This window comes from Poecilia mexicana, unplaced genomic scaffold (assembly GCF_051168715.1).
Source record: "Poecilia mexicana isolate PSO_F unplaced genomic scaffold, ASM5116871v1 scaffold_6, whole genome shotgun sequence".
Classification (NCBI taxonomy): domain Eukaryota; kingdom Metazoa; phylum Chordata; class Actinopteri; order Cyprinodontiformes; family Poeciliidae; genus Poecilia; species Poecilia mexicana.
The window spans coordinates 12734762-12748439 of NW_028263375.1; the positions used below are offsets into that span (position 1 = coordinate 12734762).

At 37.4% G+C, this 13678-nt stretch overlaps 1 protein-coding gene across 2 annotated transcripts; it reads left to right on the plus strand.

The window, feature by feature from the left end:
• The first annotated feature begins 91 nt into the window (after positions 1–91).
• On the plus strand, positions 92–11842 carry pstpip1a (proline-serine-threonine phosphatase interacting protein 1a). Of its 2 annotated transcripts, none has more exons than XM_015004423.2 (15): positions 92–1794; positions 2570–2670; positions 2746–2820; positions 2943–2977; positions 3087–3193; positions 3277–3339; positions 3796–3900; positions 8008–8053; positions 8294–8373; positions 8878–8976; positions 9061–9157; positions 9308–9395; positions 9498–9574; positions 10995–11092; positions 11192–11842. In XM_015004423.2, the coding sequence occupies exons 1-15, from the start codon at positions 1765–1767 to the stop codon at positions 11321–11323; spliced, it is 1233 nt and encodes a 410-aa protein (XP_014859909.2). In that variant the 5' UTR covers positions 92–1764; the 3' UTR covers positions 11324–11842. The 2 variants fall into 2 exon arrangements, with proteins under 2 accessions (XP_014859909.2, XP_014859910.2); XM_015004424.2 differs by having other exon boundaries at positions 10998–11092.
• The last annotated feature ends 1836 nt before the right edge of the window (positions 11843–13678 follow it).

Sequence of the window (13678 nt, forward strand, 5' to 3'; positions counted from 1 at the left end):
TTGTGAAATGGGAACTGTCATACTAATACATTTCCAGTTATTGGTACATGAACAAAAAGTTTTAGTTTGGTAATTAAAATGAAACAGGTAGTTGAAACCAGATATTGAAGTACACCACATAAAAATACAGAAACATTTTTTTAGTTATGTCAGACCAACATTCTTTTGTCTTAGATTAGTTACATTTATCAAAACTATTTCCATTTGCTAAACGCCAGAAATCTTAGCAGAGGCCATTTTTTTGGTTGTAATTTCCTTCAAATTTAGAAGTTTACAGTTCAGGAAAAAGTCATATATATTTTTTTACTGGTTTCAATTGTAATGCTTATTACTCACAGCTAATGAAACCACAAAATTTTGTTTAATAAGAAATGTCTAATATTACATAAAATCAGCAAAAAATAATATTTCATATAAAAATGGCAGCTTCTGAAAAATTATGTACACTATAGAAACTCAGTAGGCTACTTGCTCAGGGCTCCTTTTGCATGAAACATTCATTCAATGCAGCATATCTCAGAAGAGATGGATTAATGTAGATTCTCTGTCAGCTTTCACATTAGGAGAGCTTACCAGTCAATCACAGTGATACCATGATCATTTGGTATTTTTGCTAATGAGGACAGGTGCCAAGTCGTGCTGCACAATGAAATTAGCATCTCCATATATAGATTGCCAGCAACAAGGAGAATAAAGTGCTAGATGACATTAAACTTGGAAAATAGAGTGAACCAACACCAGCAGATGATCAAGCTTGCAAAGTCATCACTTTGTGGAAATGTCAAACTGGACCTCAAGCAGCTTGGATTATAAGCTCCTCCCTTCAGCCATGACCTAACACAAGGAATCCCACAGTTGTGACAAATGTCTTGAACACAATTGCTTAAGAACAAATTTTCCTTTCACTCAACGTCCCATTATTATGGCTGGACACATGATCATCTTCATTAGCAATGACCTTTTGCGGCTTAAGCTTCTTGTGGAAGTTGTCAGTGACTGCTGGACAACTCAAGATAGCAGCCTTCCCCATTATTGTTTAGGTCATATTGTGTTGGCCTGAATTTTGCGCTAATATCGGGTGGAATCAGCGATTATCAAAATTAATTCAAAAGTATGCTTTAAGCCTTACGGGTATCACTGTGTTTAATAAAGAACGTTTTGAATCAAACTACTGAAATGAAAATGAACATTTGCATGATATTGTAAGTAAAACCTGATATGCACCGGTAAATGTCATCCACATGGTTTTATAGAGCCACTGAAAAAAATCCTATGCTGGCATCCGTATTATGTCACCATTAGAACAAATTGCAACGTATTCTACTAGACTGCAAAACTTAGTAAGACATTTCTGTTGTTGTGCAAGCCTTATTGTGTATACTCTGGAGGAACAGGAAGACTTGGTTCTGTTTTAAACCTCAGATAAACATTTTTTTAACAAAAATTCAGAAAAAAAATAGCATTTCCTCTGCTATTTATGAGCATTTATGAGAAGTTTAGAAAACTTATTGTCTTTCATGTTCAAGGAGAAGTTGCTGCCATCACACGTGTCATCTCGGTTGCGGCGGATGTTGACCCGCTTTAGCTCTTCCTTATTTAAATGATATGACTAAGTGAGTGAGAGCTGCTGCAAGTTTGTTTCCTGAGTGTGGCATGATGCATTTGACTCGCATCGGACTACAGCCTGCTTCTCCCCTGGAGGGTTTGTGACTGATAGCAAAAGCAGCGATCTTCAGCTGGCATTAATTTAAAGCACTGCCAAAGATGGCCCTACAATTTAAAGATTCCTTCTGGGTGAGTTCAGTTTAATGATACTGATTCCTCTTTTGCATTTTATTTATGTGTAGTTGAAAGCTGAAGGAAGTGTCACAGGAAAAAAAAAAGAAGAAAAAGCCCTTGTTGCAACTGTTTTACTGGAAATTTGAAAGTAGCACATTTTAACTTTTTTGTCTTTTGTTTTTTTATAACCATATTCTTTTCAAAATTTGACTTTTTTTGTAAGCTGACTTCAGATTAGTCTTTTCTTTATATCTACTCATACGTTTTCTGTTAATATGCTTGAAACAAATTTTAATGTGTTACTTTTGTCAGTGGCTCTGTTTTCATGATAAAACCACCTATCGCAAGAAGCACAATTGTGTTTTGCAGTGTTACTGTATCTTCCTGCGTATAACATCAGTTTGGGGTTTTGCTACTTTGATGTTATCATCCAGGTTCATTAGATCTGCGTTTTTAGGTTCCTGATTAGTATTGACTCCCTTATTCGCCAAATAGAAGCACAAAGAGCTCAATGATCAGACAAGACCATCAGCCAAACTTTTCCATTTGTCTATGTTTCCTTATATTTTCATTCTATTCCTAGTTTGCATATGTAAAATCTCATCACGTTAGGGTGCATGTGAAAGTTTGACACTGATTCCACCGTAGCTGTTTCCATTCAGAATCCTCCAACTGACAATTTGCCTTTCACCCTAAGTGAGCTGCAGTTAAAACGCATAGATGAGGGGAAAAACATATTCATTCAAATGAACTGAGCTGTAGCAACGAATCTTCTGCTTCTTTCATGAAGGGGAATGAGTTCATCAGCAACGCTGGCTATGAAACTCTTATTCAGAGACTTAATGAGGGTCGGCGTACGTGTAAGGACGTGGAGGACCTCCTGAAAATGAGGTGAGCTGTCTTTTTTGAGGTAATTCATGTCTGAGTTTCTAAACTGAGACGCTGATAAATGTGTTATGTACGCAGAGCATCGGCCGAGGAAAAATATGGCAAAGAGTTGGTCTCAATAGCTCGAAAGGCGGGGGGTTCGACGGAGATTTGGTAGGTGATCTGGGTGGGGGATTTTTTTATTTATTTTTGCCAACAATACTGATTATCATGTGTTACACAATAATGTCTATAATGTCTGGCATGTCATAACAGTTTTCAATTTACTCTCACAGCACTCTGAGAGCATCATTTGATGAAATGAAAACACGTAAGCATACAACACTCCAAACCCCCTCAAAAATCAGCTTGCTTTTTTCTTAAATAACGTCTTTCTCCGAAGGTTCTCTATTTTCACTGCATGCTTTGGTTTCTTTCAGAAATTGAAAACATTGGAAACTTGCACATTCAGCTCTCTGGGTTCCTGAAGGAAGAGGTGAAGAGAATGGAGGAGTTCAGAGAGCGACAGAAAGAGCAGAGAAAAAAGGTTCATATTTCTGGTGAATACATAATAAGGAAGTATAATGGAGTTCCTTCTCACTAACATGAATTAATGTCCTTTCCAACTAGTTTGAGGTCATCATGGAGAAGGTCCAGAAAACAAAGGTCTCTCTCTACAAGAAAACCATAGATGTAAGGTCAATTCATGTTTTCATGGCAATAGATATCAAAAATTTGTGATTTGTGTTTTTGAGAACCACAGTGTCTGTCGCACATGCAACAGTTTATCAGTTTTAGCTCATGTAGCTCATGTAGCTTCTGCTTTTACATGCAAGGAAAAGAGCTCATTTCATTGAAATGTTATTTCTGATCAGAATACCTCATTTCTTTTAATTTAAAGACAAAGTAGTTTGTAAATATCTTTGCGGTGCAATGGAGATATAAACGGCGAAATGGTTTGCAGCTAGGAAGGAAGTGGCAAGTGTTTTCCTTTGTCTTTTTATTATTTTCCTCGGTTCAACACCTTTTTTTTTTCATTGCCAAGCCCCCTATGATCTTTCTTTCCTGTCAAAGCCACCCACCGACAAACCCCCGCACAACGTATGGCTGTCATTGGTTTCACATTGTCTCTGTTTCCTACTCTTACAGTCTAAAAAATCCTATGAGCAGCGTTGCAAGGAGGCGGATGAGGCAGAGCAAACGGCTGAAAGGCTGGGCAACGCGCCCACGGCCACTCCCAAACAGATTGAGAAGGTAAGTGACATGTAACTCTCGAAATAACTCCATCCTCCGTTGACAATTTGAACATCAATGCAATTAACCAGTCAGTTTATTCACTCGATTTAACACATCATTAAGTCACAAAATGCATACTCTTACATTTCTTACTCTGCATGAGTAGGAGGAAGGAAGAAGAAAAGTCTTATGTAAACATGTAAACCTGTCCCTTTCTCAATTATTAAAAAATACATTTCGTGGCCACATGTATTACATCAGCTTACAGCAACAGCATTTTCGTCATTATTAACTCAGAGGTACATGAGAACTTTTAAAGCATTTTGAGTGTTCCACAGCTTTACACCGTGCACTGAAATGCACATTTACTTTAAAGCAGTACACACTGCTGTTCTTTTGAAATCACACTTCCTTCTGTTAACTTCTGTCACTTGAGCTTAAACCAAAAATGAACTACTAGAATAAACTCTCTCTCTCTCTCTCTCTCTCATATATATATATATATATATATATATATATATAAAATAAAATTTAATTAAAATAAATAAAATTTAATAATATAAAATAATAAAAATAATTATTTTTATAAAATAATTTAATAAAAAATATATATATATATTTATAACCAGGTCCCTTAATTAACCAGTTTCAAGATATTTGACTGAATAAACAATTTATTAGAGTGTTGTTATTTTTTCATTCACGTTATGCAAAATTCTCACAGCTTTCTTTTCTATCACTGACAGAGGTTTAGTGCTGGTTTTATATGCGTTGCCCCATACCTCTATAAAACAAGTTACATATGGAAGCAATAAAAAGTGATCTTCTATACAGAAAAGTCACCTAATACCCCTAATAGTATGCCTATACATTCTCCAGTAAATGCACTTGTTGCTTTTACTGGAGAGGTATGCGTTGCCCCATACCTCTATAAAACAAGTTACATATGGAAGCAATAAAAAGTGATCTTCTATACAGAAAAGTCACCTAATACCCCTAATAGTATGCCTATACATTCTCCAGTAAATGCACTTGTTGCTTGGTTGTTCCTCATTTTGCATGTTTTATTACGAGGCATGAAAGTGATGAGCACGTGGTGGTGCTGAAGTTTTAAAGAAGTTCAGGTTCCCTTACAATATCAGCCTTCAGTTTGTTTGCTTTGTTTGCTCTGGCATATCTCTGTGGGTTAGACTTCTGTATTGACTGTAGCTTTCAGAGAACTGTGTATCTAAATTCGTTTTAGGGTTTGGAAGAGATTTCCAAGGCAGGGACTGGAGCTGGAGTCGGTGCTTCAAGAGCCACCACACTGAAATGCATTCAGGACTAAGGCTACAGCTGTCACATTCCTTCTGTTAGGCCACTCCTAAAACAAGTGGTTGTTGTGGATTTTTTTCTTTAACAAAGAGTGAGAGAAAACTGTTTCAAAACCCAAAGAACCAGAGGAAGAATCAGTATTTATTCGAAGGCTCTACAGCGTTCGAAGTCTCTGCTCACTGATCACAGTCAGGAGAAAGATCCCTGAGCAAAATAAAGCTTACAGCTTTGTAAGAAGGGTTTCATTCCATTCACATAGTTGACAAACTACTTGGTTACAGAACAGATAGCAAGCACATGTATCTTCTTTCACCAGGGCAGTCAAACATGTCACGAGGATACATAGAAGAAACAATTTAATAACTTCACTGTAATACCAAGGCCAGAAAAACTGCTTAGGAAGACTTTCTCAGAAGCCCGTGTGTCACACAAGAATCATTTACTGTTATGCACTGATTTAGTTAATACTTATAGTGATCTTAAAATTTTCCACTACATTGTCCAAAGTCCTCTTTTCAAATAAAGGCACATTTTTGTGTTTTATGCCAGAACCTGAAGGAAGACTGGATAAGAATATTACGAAAAGGCTCAAACCAAAGACAACCAAGCTTTTGCTCAGTTTGTCCTGAAGATGTTTTAGCATCTATCCAGGAGTCCGTGTCTATTCTGGAAGCTCACAGTTGATCAACTTGGAGCTGTGAGCTCTTGCTTTTGAGACCCATCAAATCATTGACCTTCTCGTCCCTCACCTAGCTTGTTTCGGTCTTTTGTTAGAGGTGGAATTTGTGCTTGGTCATTTTTTTTATGATGATGGGATTGCTTATGTCATTTCTTTGGAATGAGCTTCAAAACCAGGTTGTAGATGCTTGAAAGCTGAAATCAAATCCCTCCCCCTCGGCTGAATTTTGGTTTTTCAAAGATGGACAAAGATGGAAAGGGAAGGGAAGGATCTCCTGGATAGAAACATATTCAGGAAAAACTGAACAGCTACCTGTTGTAGACATGACTCAGATGACTGAGAAGATTCACGGACAGTAAAGAGGAATGGTTTCGGGACTCATGTCATCAGCTGGTGTTGGTTTATGTCCAAAGTCAGCAAAGCAGTCAACCAGGAAACTTTGAAGCACTTTGTGCTTCCTCTATGCTGACGAGCTCTGTGGAGATGCTGGGTTTATTTTTCCACCTGCCCACACTGAATAAACAATGCCTTCTTTAATGACTGTGACCATGAGGGGAATTTCAGCATTAAATTAAGCGCCGCTTGCTGAACACCTCCAAAGAGCAATTTGCGAATTGCCTCCACGTCCAGGAGGCAATTCCTTGACGTGGAAATAATCCATGCTGAGAGTCCCAACCCAATCTTGAGTGTGCATGCTGCACAGTATGCATACATTTCAGTCGGCCGACAATTCTGTTTGAAACAGATTTCTATTAGTTTTTATGATTTGTTTAAAGAGCCTTTTGCTGTAGGAAGCTCAAACAGGTATATATATATATATATATATATATATATATATATATATATATATATATATATATATATATATATATATATATATATATATATATACTGTTTAAACTTTACCTTTAATAACATAAAGTTACCTAATTTTTAAAGTGCAATCAGTAATACTTTTATAACAAATTTATATTAGTAATGATTTCTTGGTTAATGTCAAGTTGTCATAAAGACATTTTGAATAATGTCAACTTTGTATTAAAAGTGTCATAATTTACCGAATGACGCTTTATGACAACAGTCATAAATATTCATGAAGGCTTATTCATGTTCATTACAGGTGTTATGTCATGTTTATGACAGTGTCATGTCAGTCTTATTCAACCCCCTTCAAATAAAGTGTTACCAGTACATGTTAAACAGGCATACAAGAATTTCCAGCACCACTTAAAAACTAGATGGATATCTTGCAGTTACTTGTTAAAATTTTTCATACGACCCTGAAAAATTTCAGCAGCAACAAAAGAGACCAAAACTATTTACACCTCATGTGATATGTATCCTATACAATTCAACTTAAAAGTATGTTGAAATAAAATACAAAATAAAAATGATGCAAATGTCAAGTTTGTGTACAATCTCAAACAAATACTTTGTTGAGCCTCCCTTTGATTTCATCTCAGCATTAAAGTCTTCTTTTTTGAGTCTATCAAAATCTCACTAATATTTACTCAATGTACTCCACTGTAAAGTTTTTGTCAGATGTATCAGATTGTGAGGCTCTGGCTTCCTAGCAGAGGGACCCAAAGATGTCTTGCCAAAGCTTTTCTAATATTAGAACTGTTCATAACTCCATCCACCTTGACAAAAGCCCGACTTGCATCATAAAAAACATTTTATGATTGGTTTGTTATCACATACAAAACACAACCAGAAATGTCCCCAGTTCCTTAAATTTTATTGTCAGATAATAAAGATGTGTCAACAAAGTATTAGTTTAAGGCTGTGCATATATATATATATATATATATATATATATATATATATATATATATATATATATATATATATATATATATATATATATGTATATATATATATATAATTTACATAATTTACATTACATGAAAGTATTTTCCTCTAAGATGATCAGGTACTGCAATGAAAATGAACTATCAATGTACGAAGAAAAAAAACCTCACGACCAGCTCAATATTAAAAGATTAAATAACAGTCTGACTCAAAGTATGAAGAAACGAGGGTGACGCTATCCTTTTGCACAGCAAGATGAAAAAACAGAAAAAAAATGAAATGCACTATTTTTTTTTTTTCCTCTGTCATTTTTGTTTTAGATGAACAACAAATCCAAACAGTGCAGAGAAGCTGCAGCTGAAGCCGGTAAGGAGAAAGACGCTCGATAATTTAAGGAGAAAAAAACTTGTAAATTCATGTTTTACGTTATAATCCAATGTGGTTTACCAGGAACATGATTTTTTTTTTCTTTTCTGAATATCGGTCATGCTTACTTCCTTTTTCCTATTAATCCACAAAAAGTACAATACGCAGAATGTAAACACGAGGTTGTCAAAAGTGGTACTTTCATATCTCACACGTAAAACTGGTGTGGATTGCCTTTAGAGAGCCAGTACAAGTCAAACATTGAGCAGCTTGACCGGGTTCGACAAGAGTGGGAGTCGACGCATGTTGAGATCTGTGAGGTAAGACGCTGTTGTTCCTTTCCAGTTGTTACTTAGAATATGCTTTTTCATTCGTGCCACCAACGCGGCGCCAGAGCTGCGTTGGTGGCACGTCTGTTTTATTTCAGTCAGGATATGTAACACCTCCCCTTTGCACACCACATAGTAAGTCATTATTCTGAAAATACATTTCCGTGCCCCGACTCTTCCTGAATGTGACTGATAGCATCAACACGGCTGGAGCGCTACAGCAGCTGTGAGCATCCCGATAAGTTCAGTTACAGGTGAACACTGTCAAAGCACAGCATGTTCCGGCGCAGAAGGGAACAAAAACAAAGCAGCAAATCAGAAAGAGAGTCATACTCGTGAAAAGTCACACACTGAAAAGTCATACTAGTCAACATGTTCAAGTCATGCGTAGACTTGAACATGTTCTTTAATGCCAACGAATATGAGGTTTAAAACATGGAGTTGCAACTAGAGGCTAAACACATTTATGTAAACCCAAAAACCAATGTCTTCCAGATGTTTCAGCAGCAAGAAGAAGATCGCATCAGTGTCGTAAGGAATGCTTTGTGGGTGCACTGTAACCAGCTGTCGATGCAGTGTGTCAAAGACGACGAGGTAAGCTGATTTCACACCTACTGAGCTGTCAGCGACACGGCGCCACATATTTACATTTCCTTCCTGACGAACTTTTTGTTTCAGTGTTATGAGAATGTACGGAATTCGCTTGAAAACTGTGACATCATCACAGACAACAACAACTTTGTGGAGATGAGAAAGTGCAACCCGACACCTCCAGGTATGTAATGCCTGCAGGCTTCTTCTCCTGATTTGAATATGTTCTATTCTGAGAAATCATTTCAATATAATCTTTCAGCTGAATAGGCAGTACATAAGGGCTAGGTGGAGCTTACTGAATCGATTTTAATGCCTCTTTTTTTGCCCACAGCTCCGATTGGATATCAAAACTACTACGAGAATAATGCTTCTGTGCAGGCAAACGGCAGTGCTGGATTTGTAGAGGGAGTCAAGAAAAGGTTGGATTATGACAACCAATAAAAATAATTCTCATCTCTCTTGCACTCTCTCTCTCAGTCATGTTCTAGTGGACTTCTCTAACAGCTTTTTATAATCTTTAGGATTTCAAATCTGCTGCCAGGAAGCTGTACATTTGGCTCCAAGCTGACCATCAATGAAGGAGTGTCAGAACCTCCTGGTACTGAACCAATGCTATTCAACTCATCCTACAAGTTCTCATAATGATTCTTCCAGACAAAGCAAGATGAACAAAAGCCATACCCTGCTTAAATTTAGTTTACAAACTTTTTCTCAACCAGTGAACTAACTTCTAGCTTCTCTTCTATAAAAAGCATCTCCACAGAAATACAGGTTTTGCAATAACCTTTAAATCGTTTCTACATTTTGTCACTTGACAACCACAGGCATCAGTTCCATTGACATCTTTGCATCAGATCTTCATGAAGTGGTGCAGAATTGTGAAGTGGAAATAAACGATAGATGGGTTTCCAGATTTTACAAACAAAAATCTGAAAAGTACAGCATGCATATGAATAAGCCCGCCCTCGAGTCAATACTTTTGCTGCAGTTGCAGCCCCCTTTAGTCTATATGTTCAAATCTACCAAATTTATAGGTGTTGAACTTTTTGCCCACTCTTAAATGTCTTTGAACATCAAGTCTTAAGTTTCACCTCAGATTTTCAGTTGCATTTAGGTCTGGGCTTTGACTGGGCCATTCAAGCACATGAACCATTGTGCTGTAGCATTGACTATATGTCTAGGAAAGGTGAACCTCTGGTCACAGTTAAACCAGACTCATATGATAAGCTGCAACACCATAACATGTTCAAAGCTTGAGGTATTGTTTTATAATTAACTCTGTTCTCCACAACTTCCTTATCGACCTTTCTGTGGTTTTTCATAGTCTTCATGATACGTCAGTGAACACTTGTTCACTACTATTCTCTAGAAAACCTCAGAGACCAACACAGGACAGCTGGAGAATAGGTTACAAGCAGACAGGCTCTATTTACTATTTAAGCCAACTGTTTGCATTGGATTTTATTTAAATGCATCAAAGTAAGGAGGGGTAAATATGCAGAACCTTTCAGATTTTCATAATGTAAAAACACATACAATTTTGCAGTACTTTGTGTGGGTGAATCATTTTAAATCCTAATGAAATACATAGATGTTTGTGGCCGTAGCACAAAAAAAAAGTTTGCCAATGCTCTAACCCCAAACCTGTTTCAGTCAAAAGAGAAACAAAACTCTAGAGATAAGACAGTCAACGTCTTTGTGTTAACACAGCAGATATTAAAATGAGTTACTATATTGAGGACAAAAACAGGTGTGCTCTGTTTAACAGAGGCAAAAGGAAAAAAAGAGAAAACGCTGTCATGTCTTCTAACATTTGTTATTTGGACAGAGGAATATTTAAAACAGCACTGCTCATCTACTGAGGGTTTAGAATAATGATACTGAAGATTATCTTCAAAACATTTATTAAACCGGATAGAAAATGACATAATTAGATCAAGACATTTATTTCCATGGTCCATGTTTTGAGTTGTTTATTGCAACCTTCAGCCTAATAATAACCAATTGTTTGTCTTCAGCAGGAACATCGGAGGGTGTTTATGCTTCCATTCCTGGATCCCAGAATTTCAACCAGAGCAGGAAGGAGTACAAGGCTATATACGACTATGTAGCACAGGTCTGGTCATTGGCACTGGTTATTATTTATGTAGAGTTTCCGTTTTTCTTGCCTTTTAGGGACAATTTGTGAACTTGACTGTTGCTGTTCTTCTTTTAGGGGGAAGATGAACTCTCAATATCTGTTGGGGATGTTGTGGTTGTGATAGATGAGGGAGAAGATGGCTGGTGGACAGTGCAAAGAAATGGTCAGTCTGGTCTGGTTCCTGGTTCTTATCTTGCTAAGGAATAAGTTTTCAGGCCAGCCCGTTTTACATGTACATTTCAGAATGGTTTTGTACCTTGAAATCACAAGGCATCTCAGTGGCATGCACGCTTTCAGAAAAGGTCCCCCTGCCAACACCCGGCAGCCCCTCCTGGTCGTAGAGCGTATTTCCAAAAGCAAGCTATTTTCTTTGTTCTTTACAATCCTTTGAACTAAAGGTTGATCACAACACACTGAGCCCACTTTATGCCAAGAATCCAAACTAAATAAATGTTACATACATATATCTGTAAATAATGGCACTTACACATATGGCAATTAGTGTAAAACTAATCTATTTTGGGATCATCTTAGCGTCTCTTTCTCAAGCTGTTGGCAACAAAGAGTCGTGCAGATCTTTTGCACAGAAACATGGCACTAAAACTTCTTCGCACACTTTTAGTTCAATGTTGAGTCTGAAGTTTCAAAGGTTTTGTATGATTTCTGTTGTTGCCTTGAATGTAATTTATGTCTTGTTTGCATAAAATAAAAATAAAAAAAACATAATTGTGAAGTTTCCATTTGTATTTATAAGGCATGCGAATACTCATATTAAGATTTGAACCTTTTATAGGTCATGTATATTAGGGCACTGCTGTCTTAGGTGCTCTTTGGTGAGAGGCCACTCATTTGGTAGCTACTACTTATATAAACACAGCAGAGACATTTTAAGAATGCAAAGAGTTTCACAAGTGACCTGCAGAGGCAACAATGGAGTCATGTGATTAAGCAGGGTTAAAATAAACATATAAAAAAATGACAGTCTAGATAATAGCAAGCACTTTTCCAGCTCTGGTTTTACTTAGCAGGAAATGACAAAAAAAGAACTGGTCTTTGACACATTTGATATTATGTATATCCAGCTGCAAGCGTACAGAAGCATCCTGTGGACTCCATGCTGTCATTATTTGACAAAGACGAAGCAAAAACTTGTACAAGCTATGCAAGAAAAAATATCACTTATGTGAGTTGTTAAAGCCACCATGTATTGAAGTAACTGAAAGGCCTTTTATGCATAACTCAGTTCATCACATTCTTATTGGCACACTCTTCTCAACATTGCTTCAGGTTTTGAGGTTTGTGCAAGTTATACAAATCATGCCACAGTTCAGTGGCATCAAAGTCTTGGGCCATTGCAACATTTGCATTCGTTTTCTGAGCTTTTTGTGGATTTCCTGCTGTGTTTGGGATCATTGTCCTATTGATGAGCCAGTCTAGGTCAGGCTATTGATTAGAAGGCCTCACGTTTGACTCCATAATACTTTGCTATACAGAGTGATCGAGCAAATGGCTGCATAACGAGTCCAAATTACCTTCCACCACATGACAGCTGAGGTATGCTAATTTTTCTTGCAGACGCAACTTTGCACACCAAAAGTTGAGTCACAATGAAGATTGGGCAACAGAAACGAGCCATGTTTGTTCTGTGTATTTTTAACAGAGTCCTGTAGGCTTTAATATGTAGCTCTGGAGTTTGCGAGTTTGCAATTTCTCTGAGAATTGTTAACCCTTGGGTGAATTTGCTCAACTCTAATTGAGCAAATTCACCATCTACAATAACAACTGTAGATGGTGACCAGAGAGCTAAACAGGTCAATAAAAGTACATACACAATTACAACATTCGTACAAAACAATATTGTTCAAGGCAGCAAAGTTAGACTGCGGAAAAATTAATCTTAAATTGCTTGGAAATGGCATTTTAACTGTTCCCCAAAAAACTGATTGCAGATTTCTGTCCGTCCCAGCATTGGATGAATACTTACCTTTATGCACCAGATGGATCAACCAAAAGAATATCTTTATTTTCTTGAGATGGTCAATAAATCAACCGTGTCTCATTGGTGTCAGTTGCCGGCTACTTTCCTAATTAAATCCCATGGAAGCAGCAACCTTTTATCATTTTGACTTCATCTGTGCTTCATACATTAAGTCAGTGGTTCCCAAGCTTTTTCTTCTGCGGCCCCCCAGTGGTTTCCAAACATTTTCTGCGCCCCCCCTATGGATTACAAATGGCTGTCTGGTTGAAACGACGCGTGTGACAGGTGGGGGGGGGGTGCATCGACTTTTTTGGGGGGAAAATGAATGTACGTAGCTGAAAATAGACACCAACATCGGTAGCCTACAAGGTACTTGTTAAGCTTAAGGTTCTGTATTGATATTAGCTAGTCATCTTTTAGCTAACATTACCTGCATCCAACAGCTTTACTCAACTCAGTCGGTTAGTTTGGAGGGAAAAACTGTGAAAAGTTCTTTGCGTTTTGCTGGTTTGCTGCCGTGATTCTAACACAAACCTACGTAGCTCCGCACAGCAGCAGCAGGTCTCCTTCACAGGTGTAAACCC

What these genes read in the sequence shown, in the direction of transcription:
- pstpip1a (XM_015004423.2), top strand. Translation starts at nt 1,765, where the DNA reads ATGGCCCTACAATTTAAAGATTCCTTCTGG. An exon ending in CTCCCAAACAGATTGAGAAG is followed by an intron (nt 3,901 to 8,007) that starts GTAAGTGACATG and finishes TTTTTGTTTTAG; the next exon opens with ATGAACAACAAATCCAAACA. An exon ending in AGAAGCTGCAGCTGAAGCCG is followed by an intron (nt 8,054 to 8,293) that starts GTAAGGAGAAAG and finishes GATTGCCTTTAG; the next exon opens with AGAGCCAGTACAAGTCAAAC.